This window comes from Eufriesea mexicana, unplaced genomic scaffold, assembly GCF_001483705.2.
Source record: "Eufriesea mexicana isolate 0111107269 unplaced genomic scaffold, ASM148370v2 scaffold8635, whole genome shotgun sequence".
NCBI classification, from domain to species: Eukaryota; Metazoa; Arthropoda; class Insecta; order Hymenoptera; family Apidae; genus Eufriesea; species Eufriesea mexicana.
Genome location: NW_016916370.1, coordinates 78,604 through 103,293, shown reverse-complemented (window position 1 = coordinate 103,293; position 24,690 = coordinate 78,604). Strand labels below are relative to the sequence as shown.

Here is a 24,690-nt window from a genome sequence, read left to right as displayed (position 1 = left end):
GCCAAATTCTTCAATGCTAAATTAAGGAACAGAATTATTTGTTATGAAATTTCTGCGAAATTATTGAGTGATAAATTGAGAAGCAAAATTACTTCTACGAACTTCTATCAAATAATGAATTAGGATGACAAATTAGGAAATAGAATCATTTATTATAAACTTCCGTCAAATACTGAAATACTAAATTAGAAAATAAGATTATTGCCTATGAACTCCTGCCAAATTATAAAGTGCTAAATTAGAAAACAGAATAATTTATTTCTTACAAATAACGAGGTGGTATAATGCTTTTGAGCAAACGTTCCTAATTGGACGTTAAATGCAGAAATTAAGAAGATATACTGAAAAATAGTTAATAAAAATAATATTTTTCAAGAAAACAATTTCTTACCTCATAAATCAATAAAGAACTGACAAGAAGAATTGGATCTCGGTTCAAATATTTCATTTACGTTTCATTTGATTCACGAACTCTTCATAAAACATTTTAACGATCAAAAATTGAATATTCCAGATACTTATACAAATTAGTATACTTAAAAGAATTTGTCATTGAAAATAAAAATAGAAGTTTTTGAAAGAATTACGTCATTAAAAGGAATAGAAAATTTTCGAAACGGTCAAGTTATCGAGAAAAATAAAAAATTTTCGAAAATGCCACATAACGTGAAAAAAATTAAAAATTTTCAAAACAACAACATTACTGAAAAGAATGATATGTTATTTAAAAAACTGATAATTTTGGTATTGTTCCATGCATAATAATTCATAAAAATACAAAATGAATTTTTTAAAATTTCGTATCGCGAATTTTCCTGAAATTCCACTACGAATTCTTCCACTCCGAACAACCCAATTGCAATTTTGAAAAATGTTTCATGAATAAATATAAAAATTATTATAAGTATAGTATGCGCCGTTAAGATTATACTTTTTCTACGACGCCGTTTCATTTCGAGGAAGACCTAATTCAGCGTACTCAGTTTTTTATACGTCTAGCGTTTATGAAATAAAAATTTCTGCGGCACTTTCTATATGGAACAGCAACTGCTATATCATCTCAGGTTTAATTAAGGCCGTGTGCTTGTTCAATGTCGTTCGCCACAGGAACAGACTTAATGACGTGAAGTGTTTCGTTGCGGCAGCTCAGGCCTGTTAACAATCATGATATTTCGCGACAACAATGGATCATTTTTTCTCAGAATCTTCCGGTAAGAGTTCTCACAGGCCGTTAAAGGAATTAGACAAAGGATCCAAAGTTTTGTTTGGAGAAGACGATTACACGGATTTATGTAAATATTCGAAAATATGCATAATTGTACCGAACTTTTTTAATGTTAGATCTACCGACTTCTTTTGAATAACTCATTATAATAACTATGATTGTTATTAATAGTGATAACAATATTGAATATAAATAATAACATTTGAAGTGATACGATAAAGATAAATAAGTATACAAGGTGATTCATAAATGAATATGCATACTCTGAGAATGAATTTACATACAAATGCATAATTACACTAATACACTAATGCATGAACATAAATATAAGTAATAAATAAAAAGGTGTCGTATGGCGGTGTAGTATCTTTATTTTCAAATTATGAGTTTCAACTAGCTAATTGCACTATCATTAAATTGGATAAAGATTAGTGCATTGAAAAAGTAAAATTATAAAAAAATGTGCATTAAAAACGTGTATAATTGTAAAAAATTGTGTATTGAAGAAATATTTAGTTTTAATTACTGTATTAATATTAGCAATATTTCATTAATTTACTATTAATATTAATTATTTAGTATTTAGTGTTAATATTTAGCTATTGTGCAGGGTGTTTCACTTAATTGGATCTTGTCCACAGTTTCTCAACATTTTTTTGTAAGGCTTTCATAGTTTCCTTAAAAAAAATTTTTAAATGTCTAGCTACTGCATTCCTTACCATTTAATTATACACTTATTCGAAAACTGGAAGTATTCTTCGATAGTTTTAAATTTATTTTATATCCTTTTTCCTAGGTCGTGCACGTAGTTTACTTGCGTTGAATACAGAATAGACCTTAAACGGTTCCAAAAGTAAAGATCTAAGAGATTGGTGTTAGAAGAAAACTTTTTTTAATCACTCAATTTGGAAACTAAAATATGCATGATATATGCAGGTATGATATTTTTTATTTATTTTAGTCATTTCATCTTTTGAGGGATAAACATAAATTTATGAATCACTCTGTATACAATTAGATTTCTGTCTAAGTGAAAATTGTCAAAAGTAGCTAAATGCGTTCTGTAATATGCATAAGTGAAATATTTGAAATGAGTCATTTTGAGAATTTTGAAACGAGTCATCTTAACAATTTTGAAACGAATCCGTATAGTAGTTCTCTGAATTTCGCATTATTAGAATATTTGTATAAAAATATACTTATATTACAGCTCATAATTGTTTAAATGATTTTAAAAATCGGTGAAATAATTTAGATAATTTAAATGATTAATTATTATTATACTAGAAGATTAGAAAATAAAAATTTGAATAATTTGAATTTAAAATAGTGCAATTTGTAATCGACGATAAATGATAATTATAATATCCATTGGTTTAACAAAAAATTAGATTTTATGATGTAAAAATAGTAAAGTATGAAATTTGTATTATTCAAATAATTATGAGTATATTATTTTTTAAATATTTAGACGTGGTGTTCCACCAATTCTATCCATTTCAAATGTATTCATTATTTTATACAATAAGCTAAAGTATTATTTGTTAAAGATACAGGGTTGAAAAACAGACATAATTAATGCAATTTTTTTTACAATTGGAGGTTAAAAGAAATTTAGAAGTAAATTTTCTTTTTCTCTTTATATATAAAATGTTTGATATTTTATATTAAAATTTTGAATAAGGAAGTACTAATAATGTATTTCATTTATCCTAAAATAACGTTTTTGATGTTTGACTCTGTTCATTCTGTTATTAAATATGATCGAAATGGTAAACAACAGTGTTTGTGGAACACGCTATATAACCTAACTGTTGCTATAAAAATTTGTTTATTAATTAATTCACGTTATCTATGCAAGAGACATTTATTATAACCCAGAAATTTTTCTCCAGAAATTAATTGTGTGACGATTAATGCATACTCGTATAATGATGTTTGTATATAAAAACACGTGTGTGTTTAAATGCCTTTTGTTATCTCTTGGCATTTTAAAGCGTGATAAAATTAGAGAGTATCGTAATTCAAAATTTCAGTCACGAATTCATGGTAAATGCTCGCACTTTTCAATTGATGAAACAACGTGAACCGGAATAGGTACGATCTCCTTTCACCATATAATCGGGAAAGTCTTAAACATTGTCAAACAAGCGGTACGCGGAATACGTATGAATGTGCATCACAGTAGCAAGTGAATACAAATAGCTAGGTCTTTTTGGACGACTTCCAATTATGCAAAATCAACGAAAGTGATGACACAGAGATACATGTAAGTAGTAGTTACACAGGAGACCAAAAGTATGGATTAAATGTACCAGTAAGAAAACTTTTACCTTCTTATTAGTAGATGAGGTTAGGTGATATATTTGATTGCAATTGAAGGAAAATTGCGTATCTTGTTACTAGCAAAATCAGTAACAATGATGACTTCATTTAATGCTAGAATTAATAAACATTTCAAGATGACAAATTTCAAAACTTAATATTAAAATTAAAATTAATATCAATTTTTACTGAAATAGAAATACATTTATATATGTATGCTCATCTACTTTTGTTATACCATTTTAGCTATAACTGTTAATGTGTAGTATATTTAAGTATACATTATGACTTTAATGTTATTCGATATATGTTATAGATGTAACGTTGACATTAAAACTATCAAATCAGTCAAGATGATAGCTTTCAGATTTATTATTATTATAATTACTAAAACCATGTAGATTCTTTGAGCAAGTTTAACATTGACTTTTATAGAAGTATTATTATATTATATTGATAATATAACATAAATGTATATACTTAAATAATTTCATCATATTTTAATTAGTATCATGTATTTATGTATACTACATTTAGATACATGTTATATGTCAGTAGTTTCAGTGTCAAGCATAAAATATAAATGCTTTATGTGCATTTAAATTTTTGGCCCATAGTGTATGTACTTGGAGAAAAATTCTGTAAATTAATAAGAAATAATGTATTTTAATTTTGAATATTTAAACGCAAATTTTATAATTTTATAATTATAGTTTGTACCGCCTTAAAACATATTTATTTTTATACATTTTACATGTATACATTATGTTCTGTGTTTCATGGTACAATCTTGAAAAATTATAGTTTAAACCCAAAATTAATGCCCCATAGATATTTCGTGTTATCGATCGAGTACTAATTTATTCAACAATCTGGAACAAATTATTATTGAATTTTCTAATATTGTACAATTATAATTATTAATATTAGAAAATTTACACATAAGCTAATTAGTAGGCATTTATAATTAGTTTAATCTTATTTATCGAACTAAATGTATATTTAACTTTACGTATATTTACAAAAATAACACATGATCAAATGATATTTCTATGAATGAAAAGGTATTTTTATAGTATTTCTTCGTATACAGAACGAATGTATAAATTCAAATTAGGAATTAGCACGCTATGCATCTTTTCTTTACAAAAGTAGCTACTTATTTTACAAATAACTAACTTGACTTAATATAAGTACATATAAGTATACACTGGCCGTAATAAAGTTCTAATCGTGCACTTAAAACACTAAAATTATCTCGTTTGTGTTCCTCTACGCGAAATCGAAGTAATAGGAAGTCTTTAAAACCGAGAAGTTACGACCAAACAGTCAACTGTCCACAAAAATTGCAAAATTGTATTCTTCAGCCTCCATGTTTAAGAAATACTTGCATGTCATCGCTTAGCTCGTGATACCTATAGATAATGCCATTATTATTATGTAAACTTGTTAGTAAGTTCTATTTTTCAAACTATTCAAATAAATTTGTGAATTTATTGATTTTAATATAAATCATAATATTAACACAATTTCAAAATTTTCTATAAAGGATAAAGCAACAGGAAAATAAAAGAAATCTATATGACTGAATATCTTTAACCATTTATGTGTGTTCGAAAAATTTTTATCGCATGGTGCCAAGTAACACGATCGCGTTGGTTTAGTTCATGTTGAAAAATTCCAAATGGCGCGGTCACGCTGTGTTTATAAGCGTTAGTAAGACAGGTGGCGTTGCGGTAGAATCTAGAAATGCAGTGTCAGTTGCGCGTCACAGTTTAATGCAGTGGTAATTTATGACATAATCCACGCGAGAAATATAATGCGTTCGTAAAATAGATCAAACCTAAAAGTAAAAAAGTTGCGACTTTCGAAATAGCAAGTTGAAATATTTGGGGAGAAATGATGTGGTCACGAATCAAGTAGTACTATACGATAATAATTCTTCTATTGCCGGGTGTTGTCAACAACGATTTACGAAAGATTAAATTCTTTAAAATGTTTAACACATTATTATCGTAAATTAGTAACAAGTAGTAATTAACGAACAAAGTTGAAATTTCAAATTAATCATCGATATTTTTCATTTTACTCCTTGATTTACTTCCGACGGTCTTGAATTTCGGTGACTACGATGTCATTTTCGCATTAATCGAAGCAGCCCCTCAATACAATAATTTACGAGCACACTATAGTTCCCTATATAGTCTGTTTCGCGCGATCGTGTTCCATGGTACGTAAACGATTAACGTTCTGAATAATTTATCACCTTAGAGTGTCCAGAGTAAAGTACCGGTCCATCCACGACATCCTCAGCTATTTCATCGTCGTTTTCGTCCAAATTCAACGAAGCAAATTCCTCGTGTTCCATAATTCCCCACAAAGGAATGTTTTCCTTTCCAGTGGATGCGACGGCAAGGTTATTTACTGCTTGTGGAAGCACCTGATAGGCTTTCTCGATCGCTTCGAATTCACTGATATTATTCTTGTTGTCATTTACGTCGCTGACGATCGATTCATTCGTTCGCCGTGAGTTTTCCCTTCGCCTTTCGTTTTTTTGTTTCTCGAAGTCGTTTTTCAGGGTTACTTCTGTTACCGGCTGTGGCGTTACTACGTAAACTCGTTCTTTATTCACGGGTGATATTGACACGGAGTGGGCCCGCCATGTTGACTTGTCTTCCATCTTTGACTTATTCACGGTGTGTACGCCACTGCTGGCCATTGCCTTTGGGCTCTCTATTCGTACCACTTTTGCGGCCTGGAAATTTATACTTCATGTATTCATAAAAACAAATTTGGTGAAAATAAAAATATGAATTTATATATTATTAAGCAATATGAGCAATCATTAACTATAATATATATCAGTATCTAATATTATCAATACCAGATAATACTAAATAATGGTTAGAGAGTATTGTAAATTTCTAATATATTAGTATATTAATATATAATATCGTCATCAAGAATCATTAATAAATTAAATGACACTAAACCGTAATTTAGAAATTATTTAATATCATTATAAATTAATATCACTTATATATTAGATAATAGTAATTAATGATTTAGGGATTATTGTACATTACTAAATAAGATATCAATATATAATATTCCTAGATAATATACTCAATAAATAAAATAACGTTAAATAATTATTTACAGTGTATTATAAATTATTAATTTAGATACATGATATCACTGGCTGATATTACTAATGAGTTAGATGACAGCAAATAGTGGTCTGGAGATTGTTATAGATAAATTAATGAAGAGTTTGTGAAATCAAGACGCAATAAATTACCGGTTGAGTCGATTCAATGCGATTACTAGCAGAGCCCTCGTGTTCCACTTCGTTGAAACTAAATCCAGCCAAAGAATACGTTTTCACACTTTCAATGTGATCTTTCGCCTCGTTGGTATGGTCGCCTGGCTCTGTTGTTGTTAGGTACTCCGTTGGAATTTTCTTTGATGGTGAAAGGTAAGGGTGTAAGGAACTAGGTAAAATTGTGCTAGATGTTGTAGGTTTTGAATATTCCTAAATAAATTTACTATATTAATTATTGTTTTCTTGGTTTTACTGTTCTAATACTGCTGTGTTCATACATTGCAAAAGAAATACTTTATTGTTATCATTATTATACTATACATATATATTATTTTTAATCGTGCAAAAAAGGGGTGGAAAAGAAGCTAACAGCAGAAAAAAATAAAAAATTAAGCAGAAAATATTAATTTGATAGATAAATTTTTTTAAATTTAGAAATTAAAGCAAAGAAAATTTTTTATATGGAACATTTGAAAAATTTATTTAAATTTAGTTATTTTGAACTATTTTAAACTAATTATGTTAAATTAACACTGTATAAAAATCTCAATCACTATATCGAGTAATTCCTTATTTCTTAAAGAAAAATAATAAATGAACTAAATTTTGATTTCAAGGAAAAGGAGGAATTTGTTATGAACATAGTATATACTAAATATTGATTGTATGAGCTTACTTGTATCGTCCAGTTATCGATATTCTTTTGCAACCTGCGTACATCAATGGAAGTGTTGACTTTTGTTGTACCGCTTCTTGAATCTTCAACTATAGTTGAAGATGGTCTTATCGATTGCACGTTCGATCTGTTTGAATTGTTGAAATTAAATTGCGATTGAAATTGATTAACTACTCGAATATCGTTCCTAGATTCTTGCTGAAGGTAGTTATCAACGTTCAATTCGTTTCGTGGTGGGATCTTTCTTGGCTGCGTTCGTTCGAAATTAGTTCTGACACTCCAGTCCCCATAGGATTGTTGGAAAGGAATTGGTGTATACTCTGACGTATATGGTATAATAACTTGTACCTAAAATACAATTATTTTAATAAATTTATATTATTTCATGACATTAAATTGTATTTCTAATATTTTAATAAGTTAAATTCGTATTTGTCCATGTATTGTATCTATATGATGTTTATCTTTCACAATACTGTCCAACAAATTTTAACTTTTTCTCTTATCTGTAATATCCAATGGGCGATTCTTGTAAAGCTTACTTTTCTGAACACGAATTGATAATCCAAATTGCTCTATCGCCCGTAGTTCAAGAAAAATGTGAATTTTTCTAAAAACCCAAGACTTTTTACTAAAATGAGATAAATAAAAAGAAAGAACGATAAAGAATTCATTCTCATCTTAAAAGTTGGTTGGAAGTTTATTTTTTAACAACCGTATATTAAAAAGTCATTCGTATTTATTTATCGTATAATGAAACTGTTTCAAATTACAAGTAATTTAGAGAAATTTCTTATAATTTTGTATTAGCATAAAAGAGTACATGAAAATATATAAATATATGTGATATATATATAAAGATGAGATCTACTGGAGGATGCGTTTGGTATCGATTACGCGTGACTACGGCACTGACGAAGCTAGATTTGCGAACAATGGCCGCGTGGCGGGAAAATCCCGCTTACGGGTTCTCGATATATATTTTACCGTCCTGTCAACATTCAACATCATCCTAATATTGCTCCTAGATTTCTCCATTAGAAAAGCCTACAGAATGCTCTACTGTGCAGCAAATTCGTGCCAGATAAAAATCTTTTTGTAAAAATGCAAAAATATGCGTAAAAAAGACGCATGGAGACTTACTTTTAAACTTTAATCAACAATTATAGTTATTCAGAAGCATAAATAATTTTAATTATGGGCATTGATAAATTTGGAATACTCTCACCTAACTTGTAAGATAACAATGAACTCCCTAACCTTCTTACTTTTTACATAATACTTCATTTTACTAAAAAATCTTGCGTTTTTAGAAAAATTTACAATTTTTTAAAACTGAGAGTGACGGAGCAATTTTTATTACGGATTCCTATTTAGGAATGTAAACTCTACAAGAATTACCCAATGGGTATTACAGATTAAAATTCGACAGTAATATATGCGATTTGATCTGATAACGATGTTTTTGTGTTTTGTAAAATTAGAAGTAATATTAATATATAAAATTCAGTCGTTTGTAAATAATTAATATTCCTCATGATTCTCAGATGGATTTCGCGAAACCTCTCGAAATCCAAGAGTTATAAATTTTGAAAATTTAAAACTGTACACTTTTTTCGTGATTCAAAATTTTGAAAACTTAGGTAAGATAAAATACAAAATCAACAAATAAAGAATTTGGAGAATATGAATAGAGTGATGATCGATTTTTATCATTAAGAATATAGATTAATCATCGATCGTACATATCATGTATCAGAAATATTGTTCTTTTTTTATTATAAACGAAAATGTGGTTGGTTAAAACGAAACTGGATATTCGGGAATCCACTGCCGAATAATTTTTCTAATTTTGCTTGTATACATTATTACATAATTCTCACAATTTTCATTATTTTGTATTGAAAAAAATTGTAAGTATTCTCTAAAAGTGAATAAGTAAGAGGGCAAGAAACTCATACTAAAAAGTATTATAGTTTCCTTGAAAAAAAAGTTCCTAGAGAAGTCCTTCCTTGACCCAGATTTAAGATCCCCTTAAATATAATTTTAATTGTTAAAGTATGCAATTTTCAAACATATAGTAGGTTCGGATGATAGCAAAGTCCTAAAGTACGGATATTTTGAGTTTCAAAACAACGAATATTTAAACCATTCAAACGTCAATCAATAGCGTACGATATTGGTTTGGAACGGGTTCTTCCGTTTCTGGGTATTTCTGACAATAGTTTATAAAAAATCAACGTTTTTCTAAATATTCGAAATATTAAACAGAATTTAGTAGGAACAAATTGTTTGTTAATGAACCAAATTAAAATTAAAGATTAATTAACAATTTTTCCTATTTACTGCTTGGCGTTAAGAACTGCAGATGATCTTGGGTGTCAGTGACATCTACGTTGTCATTTCGGTGTCAACGGAGATTACTATATATGTACAACGATTCACAACTTCGTTATAATAAATAATTCCGAGACTATGTTATCCTTGTAATGAATTTAATTTTGGACTGAAATAGTCAGAATTAGGATGTGCTCTAAATTATAATTTCCAAAAAACCAAGTTTCCAAACTACATTTTAAGCTATTAAACATAAAATCACGACTAAGCCCTGGGTCCGAAATCTCTAGAGACGTCCCTATATTTTGCGATTGCAAAAACACAACTAAATTTGCACCAATGACTTTACTTACTTGCTTATTTCGCTTCGTGCCCTGCTGCCTCTGAAGCGTGTCTTTTGCATCCTTCGAACCCCCACTATCTTGCTTTCCAGGGTTCCCAACCTCCGGAAAAGAATTATTCCATTCGGCAAGATGATTCGAGGACACTTGACTCTTCGTCGAATCGTTCCTCAAATTTGATGCATGCACAAGCAAACTTGGCCACAGGTACGCTGGCTGTCCAGATGGCGGTATATATGAAACGTCTTGTTGATTTGTATACTGCGTACCAATTGTTGACGTCTCTATATTGCGATTGCTACCAGTGGGAAAATCTTCAGTGGTAGACGCCGTGGGTCCAAAAATGCTGTTAATATTTTGAATATCCGATGAGGAATAAGATTCTGTCGGTCTGACAAAATTGGACGAGTCTTCGAAATATATGTTGTCAGTTTCCAAACCGTAATCCGTAGTAGTCTTCAAGGTATTATGCGACGTTTCAGCCACATCGTTATACCCTACAGTAGAGGTAGACCATTGTACGTCGGTTCGACTCTCTCCTTTCTTCGTCAGATCTAACAGCGGTGATTCTTCAAAATGTATCTGCTCTTCCTTCAAAGAAAAGGAGCTCACAGATGGTGTCTGGGTCGTCACGTGAGAATCTTTGACGACACTACCACTGGGAGACAGGTCATCGGAGTACTGATAATTCGAATTTTCGGTGTCTTGATTATGAAAAGTGGAAGTGCCAAAGCTAGCAGAGGGATTCAAGTCTGGCGGTAAGTAATTCAATTCGGTATTAGATGCTGAATTTGATTTATACGGCTCACGGTACTCGTTACCACTCTGACCAGAGAACTCGTGACTTTCGGCATTCGAAAGCCCGAAACTACTGACGGTACTCTGGCCCTGTTCTACAGGCTGATTTATGACACCGCTATTTCCTTGGCTCACGATTGTAGGGCTGTTATGATACTCTTGATCCTGGTAGGATGATACAGACAGGGAAGACTGAGTGTCGGGAATCGAACTACCGAATGATTCCTTGAGATCAGTAAAGCCTTTGTTGGCGTCGGTTACATGATTCTGAGGTACGATACTCGCGTGTCCCTGATTAACTACCGTTCCAATGGACCTTAGTTCGTCGATGCCGTGAATGTTATAGCCTTGGTCGTTAATTTCAGGACCTCTATGCTCTTGACCAGCTAACGGTGTCACAGGCAATGGTGGTGGTTCAAAGTGACCCACATTCTCTATCGCAGGAGGACTTTGGAATGGTCGATTAAACGGTTCTGCTTTGTAGAGAGGTGGCACTGGCCCGGGGTATAACAGTGGACTTGGCAAAGGGTTGTTGAAGGGACTTTGATCGATAGGTGCTTGGGAGAGATCAGGGATTCTGATCTCGTGTGAAGCCGCGTACTGGACATCGTGATTCGCTTGGTTACTGGGTGGTAGATAAGCATTTGGAGACTGTGGAGGGTGAGAATGCTTTTCTGTGTGAAATCCAGAACCTTGCATGGGAATCCAAGGAATCTTATTACAGGGATTGCACTGCTTTCCTTTGTTAGGTGGTAGGTAAAGACCGCGACTGTCTTTTGGATTTGGAAGAATGGGTTGTATATCGTGAAAAGCAGGTGAAGGGACGTTGTACAGTTGCAACGGTGGACCAGGAGGAAGGCTGATAGATGGACCAGGATGCGCAGCAGGGGGAAGGCTGAGAGGTGGGCCAGGATGTGCACCAGGGGTAAGGCTGAGAGGTGGGCTAGGATGTGTAGCAGGAGGAAGGCTAAGAGGTGGACCATGATGTGCACCAGGGGGAGCTGTAAGAAGAATACCATGATGTTGAGCAGGAGTAGATGGACTAAGAGGAGGATGCAAAGGTAGACTAGTTTGAGATCCAAGTGGAGGATGAAGAGACGGGCCAGGTTGCAGTGCAGAGTGTACGTTAAATGGTACTGGACCATAAGTTTGAGGGGGTGGAGGGTACGAAGGTTCAAGGTGGGGTGGCAGTTTCTGAGGTGTAGAAGTCGAAGAACCGAAACTGAAAGGATTTAACCAATTCATGAATTGCGAGAGGTATCCTGGAGCTTCCGTTGGTTGATGATTCACTACTCTTCCTGACCTCACTGGATGAGGTTTTGGTACTGGGGGTGGAACTAGATATTCGTTTAATCCGACTCTTCGATTATGTCGAATGTTTTGACCATTGTTGAAGGCTGATTCGCTTCGTTCATTTTTCAAACAGGATGATGTACTGTACGTAGAGATGAGCAGTGATAGTGTTAACGTAACCTACAAACATATGAGCTAATTAGGTCACGAATGAATATTGAGTTTAAACGCACTAAAACTAATCACAATGACTGATTTCAAACTTTTTATTTTTATATTTATTGCAAATGCAATTTATTGCAACTTTTGAGTTAACATCGATCTTTATTTAAATAGAAACGTAATTATATACGCCTTTATTTATTTATCATATATTTAATTTATGTTTATTATTCGTATATTTATTTTCATCGAGAGATTTTAATTAGTGTTATCCATGTTTGTTCCTTAATTATCATACTATATTTAGGTACAGGTTACAGGTCGGTAATTCTAGTGTTAATTATGTCGATATTTTAGAATATGCAACGAATATGTGCAATTAATATAACAATTGAACAGGCATCACGAGAAATTAGACATTCCTAATTCAATAATTAATAATAAATAATTAACAACAAATATCACATTTCTAATAGGAGATGAAAATTCATGAACGAATTAAAATCATATTCTTAGAGAACATCGTACACTTCTCACGGTAGTCAATAACCATGGAAAATAAACACAGGGTAGACCAAAGTGGGCCACTTCCTGAGGAACATTCAGCACAGCTTTGAATTATGCCAGAACTATACAATTTCACTCGAATTAAACGATTATACTAATTCTGTATTTCTCTATCAGCCACGTAAATCTTTTTACTCTTATATATCATATTTTATCAATCCCTTATTCTCCATGTTTTATCAAAAATGTAAGACTAACGAAAAGTGACAAGTTCTTCGTTCCAACTTGTTGCAGTGAAGAAGATTGATAGACATGAGTCAAAAGACGAAAGCATCGTCTAATTCAAGCCTCGTAATTTCACTTTAATTTATCGTTAAATTAATTCAATAGAAATTCCAGGAAAGAACGAAGTAAAAATTTTAGCAAGGAATAATTGGTAGCCTTCATTACTGCGTTTGCTAGATAATATTCAGCTAAATTATCGAAAACAGAGGGTCAGGAGTGAAAGGGGAGCAAGTATAGCATAAAATCGAGTGCAGAGAAGATTTGAGCAACCAGCTATCGCCTACGAGTTTCTCACGGGGCACAAATTCAATGGTGTTCCCGTGCTACTCCACGTGCTATTTTACGTTTACCGTAAAATATGCGGACGTGCGAGAGAGAACGAGAGTACTCGTGGATCACCGTACTTATCGCGAGAACCGGAACTGCATAAGAAAGTGAACAAACGGAAAAAAGAAGATACAGTCCCCTCATATCACTTTTAAACCTACTAACATCAAAGTCAGTGTGCTTTATATTTTTAGCAGCGGATAAGAGGTAGTTACTCAAGCGAAAGTAGCAAACAGTATCACTTTGCATTGTCGCTTTTGAAGGTGTACCAGGAACAAGTCGAGTTCTTATCGTATTTTTATAAATAAATAAATAGATAATTTAGCGTTAAATTTGTACGTAATTTTTCTTTGCATGTTATTGTAAGTGGTATAAACGAGGTACGTAGTTATTTTAAATACAAGATTTGAGAAGACTTTATAAAAGTTTTTAAAAAGTTTAGACTTATTTATTAGCTACTCTTATTGTTACAGTTGATCGAAGTCTAAAATTATACTTACAGAAAAATTAAACTGAAAGTATTTATTTTATTTGTTACTAAAAAATTCCCTAATTCTAGAGTATTCTAATTTTAACTACTGAATTATGTGAAAGATATTTAATTATAAATATTATTCTTCCAAAAATGATTTTTTCTGGTTTTGAATGACATTTGAAAAAAAAGAAGTAAGATGAGATATTTATACAATGATACATACTTATGTATGTATTTCTTCTGAATGAATTTTGGAAATATATATAAAAATAATTCGAGTATTTAAATAATTTAGTTATCTCCTATGTTCCATTTATTGCTATTCGAAGTAACGTGTTTTCTACTTTTCATAACAATACAATATTTCAAAATGTTTCAAGATAAAAATATTTGTCAATTTTTTATTGTTACAAAAAGGCAACAAGTTGAAAAATGTTCTAAATTTGTAATTAATACTATTAGTAGCATTAATACCATAAATACTATTAATATTAACCAATATAATTAATAATTCATAATTAATATAATAATACACTATTAAATATGAACTATTATTTATCTATTTGCACTCCACTAACGTTCCCATCTAGACATTGTCCATGTATTATGTTATTTAATTTCATTTTCAAAAAAATGAAAGAGAAAAAGAGATTATTATACGAATAAATTTATGTTTTTAATTTCAAAAAAGGGTGCTAGAGATTTTAGGATAGTACATAAAAAAATTATCACGGTATAAAGTATATTTAACCCTTTGCGCTCGACGATTTTTTAGCTAAAGAAGGTTACTAGTTGACAAATTTTCTGCTATAAGCTATCTTTTGAGCAGTAAATAAGAAATCGTATAATAATTAATACGTAGAATTATTCAATTTCGATACCTCGCACATTGTTACATTATTTTAAATTTGATATATTAATTAATATCGAGCTTCGAAACTTTAACAAATGGCGACTGAAAGGCGCCTCTCGAGTGCAAAGGGTTCATACTGCATATAATAATATTCACACTATTAATGTTACTAACCTTCTAACAAAGATTCGAACATCTACATTTTTAGATGAAAATATGCCCTAATTCAATTGTGACATTTGTCCAATGAAACTCTTACTGCGAGCAAATAATTGAGTGATTAAAATTACATTGTCATCTAATTTCGGTTGTCGAGAAGTGGTATGTAATCGGCCATGTTTGATTGTGAGATAGATCTGTTCTTCATTGAAGAGTAGGTGGTTCTCACACTGTAATAGACGAAGTATATAAAGAGAGCCACTCGCGTAGCAGGGATAATGTAGGTAAGTGGGCTGTGGGTATTACGAGAGTCGACCTATAGTGAGAAGATGTAATATGTGGTTGCATGTAATCTGTATAATGCGCATTCAGCAAGGTGTTGGTGTGCTTGTGTGAGGGACACGTGTGCTAGAATGAGTGCCGACGCTAATCGAGACTAACCAATGCCAATAATGAGACTGCAATTTTCTTCTGCTCTTACTACCACAAATTGAAATAATATCGTCGTTTATTAAGAACATTTCCGAGCCAATGTACTAAAAATCCTGTTTTGGCAGAGAAGAATTTTTATTCTTTTCGAAAATAATTCATGACACGAGGAACATGATATCACTGTCATCTTTAAAATTGTTAAAGTCGCAACGTTTATAAAGGGAATTTCAAAGTAACAAATAATTCTTAATCTCTTTTTGATTTTTAGAAGTTCTGTTAGTTTTTGATTATATTAAAACAGAACGTGATGAACAATCGTGAATATTTCAGATTTTATAGTCGATGAAAGAAACTAATATAGAAAATGTTCATAATTGTTGATGTTTCGATTATCACAGTTAATTAAAAATTAATATAGTGAATAATATAACATTACAGTGAATATGTATAATAATGATATAATAAAAATAAAAATATTACTAGTAGCGAATAAAACTTGGTCATATCGAATTTTATTGCATATATAGTACTTTGATGTATAATCTTAATGAATGCGAATGAAGCAATAGTTAAAATTTGTACATAATTAAATTATACAATCAAGTAGTAAATAGTTAAACGATAGTATAAAATAATTGAATATTTATCATATGCATATCAATAATTTTATTTTAATTTGTCTTCCTGCAATTCTTTTGTGAGGTAATCGTGATAAGAAATAAACTTTCGAACAGGAAGACTCTATTTGTTGAAAACTTGGTGAGAAGAGATAAAGTGAAAATCTTGAAATCTTACTCTTAAGAAGAAACAGGCTCTAACGGTTTTAACGAAGCAGCTTGAACGGGAAAGACAATTACAGGAATACCTTGATAATGAGAGTTAATTATCGCCCACGTTAGACGTATTCCGCTTTTTCAACAAATGTCAGAAAATGGAGGATGCGTATTTAATTATGTTTTCAATTTTCCAATCGATTATTGATCGTTATATCGATTGACATACTATATAGATCATTATCCTTATGACGCAATAAAGCAACAAAAAGAATTGAATTTAACTAAATCGAATTTAATTGAATTTAATTAAATTACATAAATCCTTATATAACCAAATTTGATTTAAATACAAATTTTAATATAACTTTTTTAATATAATTTGTTATATTACGTGAAACATTAATGTAAGTATTGAAATTAAATATAAATATTATCATATAAAATTGTATATAAAAATATAAAATATATTTCCGAAGAGTTTAATTGCTTCTCAACAATAAAATTTAAACAATACTAACACTATCAATGGATCACACCTTTTATTTTCTCTATCAAGTTAAATCTTTTTTCTAAATACTAAACAATGAAAACAATGATTTAACACGCGAAAATCACTTTCGATACTAGAAAATTTCCAAAAAGAAAGGAAAAATAAGTGACATTAAATATCACATATGTTGAGTAACATTTATCTAATATATATATAAATATTCATCAGGGACTATGCTTATTTTTCCTCAGTGATCAAATTTAATCAATATAAAGATTTTAAACGAGTTTTTGCCTTAAGTACTAATTAATCAAAATTATAATTGTACACATAATTTATGATTTTATTATGTTATAATATCAGCGATTCTCAAACTTTTTTCCCGTACCCCACCAACCAATATATCATTAAATCACTTCGTTATAAGTAATATCTATTCATTATAGCATACCCCACCGCGTATAATTTAAAAATTTTATATAATTTAGTTCAACTTATGCACCACCTAGAAATATTCAACGTATCACTAGTGATATATGTAACACGGATTGAAAACCACTGGTACATATAATATTTCGTAATATATATGAAAAATTTAATATGAGCCTTTAATATGAAAAATTGACAGGAAAAAGAAAATAAATGTCGTTAAACGTCCTATATATTGTATAATCTAATGCACTGATATTTATTAGAGTATGGAAATACGTTATATCAAGGCGAGTACTTAAGAAGGTCGTAAAGCTTATATTCGAAGAAAATCGGTATTGACACTGATAAGAGGAAGCAACGTGCAAACGGAAAGCGACAGATTCAGGTCGTAGACGGAAGAGTTTCGCTCCTATGTTGGCACTATGCCAAACGGCGAGGATCATTCGAAAGCGTCGAGCATATGTTTCCCTCGCATTCGTTCACGGCGTCCTTGTTGGATCATGTACGATTGGCAATTCACGGTGTATACAAATCAGTTCTAACTTTCGAAAGCTTTTGCAAACGGGTATGTCTGTGGATTAATTTATCCTTCCTTGAAAATTTGCCAAGTAGTTTATTAGTAGTGGCTGAATTCCGAACGAGCCTTTAAATGTTACATTGTAAGAGGTTATGAGGCGTGTGTTGGCAAAAAGATGATTCGCGTATGTTACACGTAACTGAAAATGATAAACGTTTACTAATTCTATGTATTAAAGATCTTGTGACATCTATGTATATCTAATTGTTTTTTTGTATTCGCTTTTTGCGGAAATTGTCACTTTATAAAAATACTAAAATTATTATGTACATAAATACATTGGATATTTATACAAATTATAAAATTATACTTGGATATTATACATATATAATTTTTTTTCTTTTGTATGGAAGAATATTTTATTTTAAAACTGTTGTATACATTTTTACGTGATAAATTTGTGATGATGATTTAATGAAACATGAAAAATTGTATCAAACATTTTGCAGGAAATTTCAGTGGATTTGTAAGTTTGTTATACCATTGTATATTTTAAAATTTGAATTTAGATACATATCTTTCAATAAATATTAATTATTTCTCTCTTAGGTTGTATTTTATAATTTTATTTTCAATAATTTTTAATATTCTAGATACAAGGAAATATGTTTATTTTTATCATTGTCTGAATTAGTATTTCATTTCTATTTTTATTGCACTGAATTTTTAATTACTGATATCAGTGCACAAGTGCACAATGTAATTAATTGTAATTACAAAAGTACTATAGAAATGTAGTTATTGAAATAAAGATACAACAAGAGAAAATGATGATAATATTAATACCAATTTTTTTATGAACGTAAGAAACTTTATAGAAGTGAAATTGATGAATTTTGTAAAGAGAATTGAAAAAGGAAAGGTTTACTTTTATTATCATTTTGAAAAATACTTACGAATATTGAACTAATTCAACATTTTTTTAATATCAAGTATTTCAGTTTTATTCAAAATTCGTATTTGACAAATTTAAGTAATAATTATAATATTATCGTAAATAATAATATATCATAATTCACAAATAGGTAAAATGAAAAAATAATATCCTATCTTAATATGGGCAATTTAAACTAACTTAATTTCAAGTTGGAAGTAGACTAATCGCAAGTGGATTTCTTAAAATAGTTAAATTTGGTCATGTCGCTGGATCGTCGTGCTACCAGACTTTGAATTAGTGATTTTTAACTTTCGCCTCTTATGCTTCGCATGATAAATCGAGAAGTGCTTTTACAGAATCCTACTTAAAGAAAAATATAAACGCACATGTATTGCTCTAATATATTACACATATGTCTATATTCACGTATAATATTATGCACAATTTAATAATTTGGAAAAGACAATCACTCCTTTTTTAAATTATTTCCACATGAACTTTTTTAATTCATATATAAGTGAATAAATATATATTTTTTTTATCACATAAGATACAGTTATATTACAAAATGGATTCGATCTTGTTATATTTCCGCATTATTCTATTATAATACAATTATTTCCGTAATAAGATAATTTTAATTTCTCATTTTCGTACTAAAATTGGTAACTAATTAGTATTATCAAACGATTTTGATTAATTTATGACTGAAAAAATAGTTTAGAAAATTCCTTGTCGAAGATAAAAGTGGAGTAACGTAATTAATTAATAAATTCACTGGTAGGTCATTAATTGTTGAAAACGTATTTTTATAATATAAATAAATTTATTTGAGAATAACAGTTTATTTTCTTCAGTACAGCTTTCGCCCCATAAGATCTATGGTTAAAAAGTCGAACATCTACTCTCACAAGTACAATACAAAATCAATGAAATACATATGTATAGAGTTTCTAACCATTAATTTCTAACTGCAAGTGAATAATTATAAACGAAAAATTGAATTGAACGAAAATGCATTTTAAATGGTATAAAAAAAAGTATCTAATACTATTTATTATCGAGTTAATTAATATTAGAATTAGTTTAAATATAAAAAATAAGACTTCTAAAATATATTTATAACAATAAAAAAAGAATACAAAATTCTGCTTAAATAACAGTCGATCTTTTTTAAATATTTTTAACTGTTTAACATTGAATTTTGTACCTTGTTTAATTGTAGGAAGTAGGAAATTAAATTTTTTAGAACAAAAGTAGGGAAAAGTATTTGATAAAATAAACAATTGTCAAAGATTGTTTCTTTAATAATAAATAAATAAAATAATAATTATGAATCATTCCTAATCAAAATTATACTAAATTTAGATTTTTTAATAATATAAATTGTGAAACGATGTTGATACGTTTTTGCGATAATTAAATAATTATATACAAAACATACAAGTAAATATTCAATATATAATTACGAAATAAAAAGTTTGTGTAAAAAATTGTAAAAATGCTAAGTGTAAAGTTGCAAATTTTACTCGTTTAAAATATTTCTCCTTTATTCTTCTCAAACTTTTATCAAATTTAATTCGTCCATAAATATATCGAATTAAAACTGACTCATATGTATGTGAATCGTTCACAGGTGAAACTAATTACCTCCATCTTTGAATCTCCTCAAATTCTATTGCTAAAGCGTTTCATTAATACTTAATTTGTTATTTAAGATAAAGATCTATTTTTTATTTCATGGCATTAATCGATGTTACAAATGAGCGAAAAAATATAAATATAATAATAATAATAAAAAATATCAAAAGGAATGTAACATTAATAAATTAATAATAAGTAATAAAGAAGTACAGAATTATATATAAAAATATGTAAATAGTTTGTTAACAAATATCTTTAAATCACTAATAAAGATAATAACATATAGAAAATCAAAAACTAGAATCTCTGATATCACTATTTCTTTTTTCTCACCCCATCTGGAAATTCAAAAAGATATCTTTCGAATAATAACCAAAATCCTCATTTATTTAAACTGATATCTTATTTTGCAATAATCTGTTAAACGCTTTAAAATTACATTGCAACGTTACTAATACTCACTCGAAGAATGTTCATGTTTCACCGGCTGTCTTAGGTCCTTCTTATCAGGAACATATCACAGAAACCAGGTTAAAGATCACACTTTTCAATGAAAAAGAAAAAACAATTAGTCGAAGACCACGTGACCGCGATATCGTTTAAAAGAAATAGTTTAACAAAAAAGGAGAGAGATACGAACTGAACGTTTCGTCATTGGTAACGCACGGTCAAAATGAGCACGATGCGGAGGAACGGTCGCTTCCTCGCGGCAAGATGAAGGTTGAGGAACAAGGACGCCGGGTAGAGGTGTCTCGTGGAAGGAAACTTCGAAGAGAACAAGGAAAAAACGGGAAGAAAGGTGCACGCTTCACTAGGGTCAAAGAGAGAGTCCATCGGAGCGTCTTCTTCTTTCCCTCTTTCTCCAGCTCTTCATTCTTTCTCTTGCTCTCGAGGAATCGAACTCCTTTTCTACCTACCAATCTCTCTCCCACAATGCATACCTCTACGAAAGTTCTTTTACCTGCGAACCCCCTGCTGAAGAACAAACCTAGGTCGAGGGAATCCTACCTGGCTGTTGGGGTTGTTCCATGGAACTGCCTAACTGACCAACCCAACAGTGATTTTGACCGTGTAGTTGCAAGTAAATCCAATTTTTCTTTTCACTTTATCCTTGTTGATGCGTACATACTGTGGCAATGAGAATGTATTTGCAAAATATATTAACAGGTAAATCACCTAGATCAGAGAATTTTGATTTTAACCCTGATAGTAGCTCGTAAGTTTTCTAACAATACCTTGAAATATAGGAAATTTTTAATGTATCTGTTAAAATTTGCAATATCTCTTTTAAGAATGAAAATATTTTCACGTATCCCTCTTTTTCTATTTTATTGTGAAATGTGATTCAATTATGTTAAGGATGGAAAGTTAATTCAAAATAATTAACTTTATAGCTACAAAACAAATTAGTCGGCACTCGAGTTTCAAAATAATGAAAAATACTAGAACAGGTAAATCTGCAAAATCATTAGGAAATTATAGAAACGTTGAGACGTAATTAAAAATACGTAAATGAAATCATTGAAGAATTATTGTCTCGTTTGGGAGTTTGAACTGTAAAATTACATTGTAACGATCAGCTAGTAATATTTACGTTTGCATACTCTAAGCAATTGAATCCCTTGGTTTTCAATAATTCAACCCTAAAAAAGGAATGAAAGTGGTCTTAAAAACTTAAGATTTATTAATTTTTCTACTTATCGAAAAATATTTAAATTATGCAGAAATAATGTACCTTTTATAAATATCCAACAACAAATTTTTCAATGTCTCACCTTATCTAAAGGATATTAGCTCCTAATATATTGTATTAATTCTGCTAGCTATAATGTATGTGTAACCACTCACCTACAGTATAGTAATATAAATAATAAAATATTAATGGTCTATTTGCTAGATTTATTTATTAATTAAATTAAACAATTTCATTCGTATAAAATATTATTTAAATATATCGAGAGATTATGAGTCTATAAGCTTAATTTAATTTATTTATATTTTAAATAAAATTATTCAATCAAAATCTATTAAAGCAATTTTAAATACGTACCAAGCAATCGAAATAAAATTTTAAATTTATATCAATGACAAAATATAAAAATATAATGAGTCACATATAAAATGGAAAAATGGTAGGTTGTAAATGCTAACTGTACCATTCAGAATATTTGCTAAATGTCACTGTATATTATTTGTTGTCAAAGAGTTTAAATTATTCACAGCAATATGGCTGAAAAGATTTCAAAGAACTTGAGAGATATAAAGTTAATGGTACATTTCTACATTGTACATAAGACAATATTAATGACACCATATCTTTTACTCATAAACAAAGTATTATCGGATATGATCGGCTTGCATTTTCTAAGAACTGAACAGATGTTCATAATACTCCACAATAAAGCAATAAATTCAACGAGGTTAATATATTCACCGCAATGATTAAATCAAGGATCATACTCTCGTCGATTCTCTCGAAGTGAACTTCATCCTTCACGAACCAGTATAGTACTCCTCATTAGATACAAGATGAAAGTACTTTTCGTTGCATTTGAAATTATTTTCATCTTCAATTTGATCCCTATGGGGTTACTTCAGTTAGTTTCTTCCAATCGACAGTGCGGGCAAAGCATGTTTGCGATAAATGATGGAACGTGTAAAAATTACTACATGTGTACCTTCAATGGAGTTAACTTTAATTCCTACGATTTAATGTGTGCAACTGGAATGGTATTTGATCCTTCATTGGGATACTGCACGTCATCCTCGAACTACGACTGTAAACAAACTACACCTGCAGGAAGTTCAACACCAAGTTCAGCACCTAGTTCAGCATCAAGTTCAACACCAAGTTCAGCACCTAGTTCAGCATCAAGTTCAACACCAAGTTCAGCACCTAGTTCAGCATCAAGTTCAACACCAAGTTCAGCACCTAGTTCAGCATCAAGTTCAACACTAAGTTCATCATCAAGTCCAGCATCAAGTTCAACACCAAGTTCAGCACCTAGTTCAGCATCAAGTTCAACACTAAGTTCAACATCGAGTCCAGCTTCAAGTTCATCATCAGGTCCAGCATCAAGTTCTACACCAAGTTCAGCACCTAGTTCAGCATCAAGTTCAACACCAACTTCATCATCAAGCCCAGCATCAAGTTCAACACCAAGTTTAGCACCTAGCTCAGCATCAAGTTCATCATCAAGTCCAGCATCAAGTTCAACACCAAGTTCATCATCAAGTCCAGCATCAAGTTCAACACCAAGTTCAGTACCAAGTACAATATCAAGTTCGACGCAAATACCATCGACAACAGTACCTCCATGTGTTGCAAATGGAAGATTTCCAATCCTAGGTTCCAATTGCAAAAAATATTATTTTTGTTCCCAGAATGGCAACGATTATATCCAATATGTCCTTTCATGCCCAACTAAATTACTATTTGATAAATCAAAACAACGGTGTGTATTGCCTATATCTTATAATTGTACAGCCTAAATCTTATAATTGTCGTTAATTAATCGAACAGTGAAAATTACCTAATTAATATATATAAAAGAATCGTCGAAAAATAAAATTGTATTTCCTTGAAAATAAAATAATTAACTAACATTATATATTATTATATATAATAATATATAATAATATATACGATAAAATCACTTGAGCATTATTAAATACTTTCTCAATTAAGTATTGAAATGATTAAAAATTTGTATATTTCATAAAAATATTACATGTGTTAGAGATTAAATATGTGATATATTTTATTATGTTATTTCAAAGAAGTTTCTTACGATTTCATACAGTAATTATTTTAAACGTAATACTAGTAAAAATATGTAAAAAACACAAATCCTGGTCAATAGTCAAAAATTATTACAAAATATCGAATTTTTTAATTCATAAAATACAGAATTTATCGCTCATTTCTTATAATGTTTGCAAAATTATTTTTATGATATTAAATAATAATTTTCTTGCTTAATAAATTGTAGAAAAAATCTTTTACAACAAATTATATTTTAAATGATTAAAAATTATAGTAATATTGTATAACAAAATATTTTCAAATAGTTTATTATATATAGGAACATCAATAAGGAAGTATAATTAAATTAATATTCCTTTAATAAAATTATTTAATATTTGATGGTAGTATAGTTACAAAATGATCATATGTCGATAAAGAAGATATTTTGCAGTATAAGCACCGACAAAATATGAATTGTATACCTTATCTGTATATTTTCAGGAAGAATTGAAAAATGGACAAAAAATAAATATTATATCCCGCTAATATAATTAATATAAACAAAAAAACAATAATTTTAATTCAAATGATCTTATAAAATTCTTTGTAAGAAAATAAACAATACA

At 29.9% G+C, this 24,690-nt stretch overlaps 2 protein-coding genes across 2 annotated transcripts; one reads left to right on the top strand and one right to left on the bottom strand.

Annotated features, from left to right (window-relative positions):
- Positions 1 to 4,944: 4,944 nt before the first annotated feature.
- On the bottom strand, positions 4,945 to 20,793 carry LOC108552933 (uncharacterized). The gene is made up of 6 exons (XM_017907629.1): positions 20,779 to 20,793; positions 10,242 to 12,500; positions 7,552 to 7,899; positions 6,852 to 7,085; positions 5,817 to 6,305; positions 4,945 to 4,965 (listed from the first exon to the last, which is right to left on the bottom strand). The coding sequence occupies exons 1-6, from the start codon at positions 20,791 to 20,793 to the stop codon at positions 4,945 to 4,947; spliced, it is 3,366 nt and encodes a 1,121-aa protein (XP_017763118.1).
- Positions 20,794 to 22,786: 1,993 nt separating this feature from the next.
- Positions 22,787 to 23,808, top strand: LOC108552927 (putative protein TPRXL). The gene has a single exon (XM_017907623.1). It carries the CDS (start codon positions 22,846 to 22,848, stop codon positions 23,806 to 23,808), a length of 963 nt encoding a protein of 320 aa, XP_017763112.1. The 5' UTR covers positions 22,787 to 22,845.
- Positions 23,809 to 24,690: the final 882 nt, after the last annotated feature.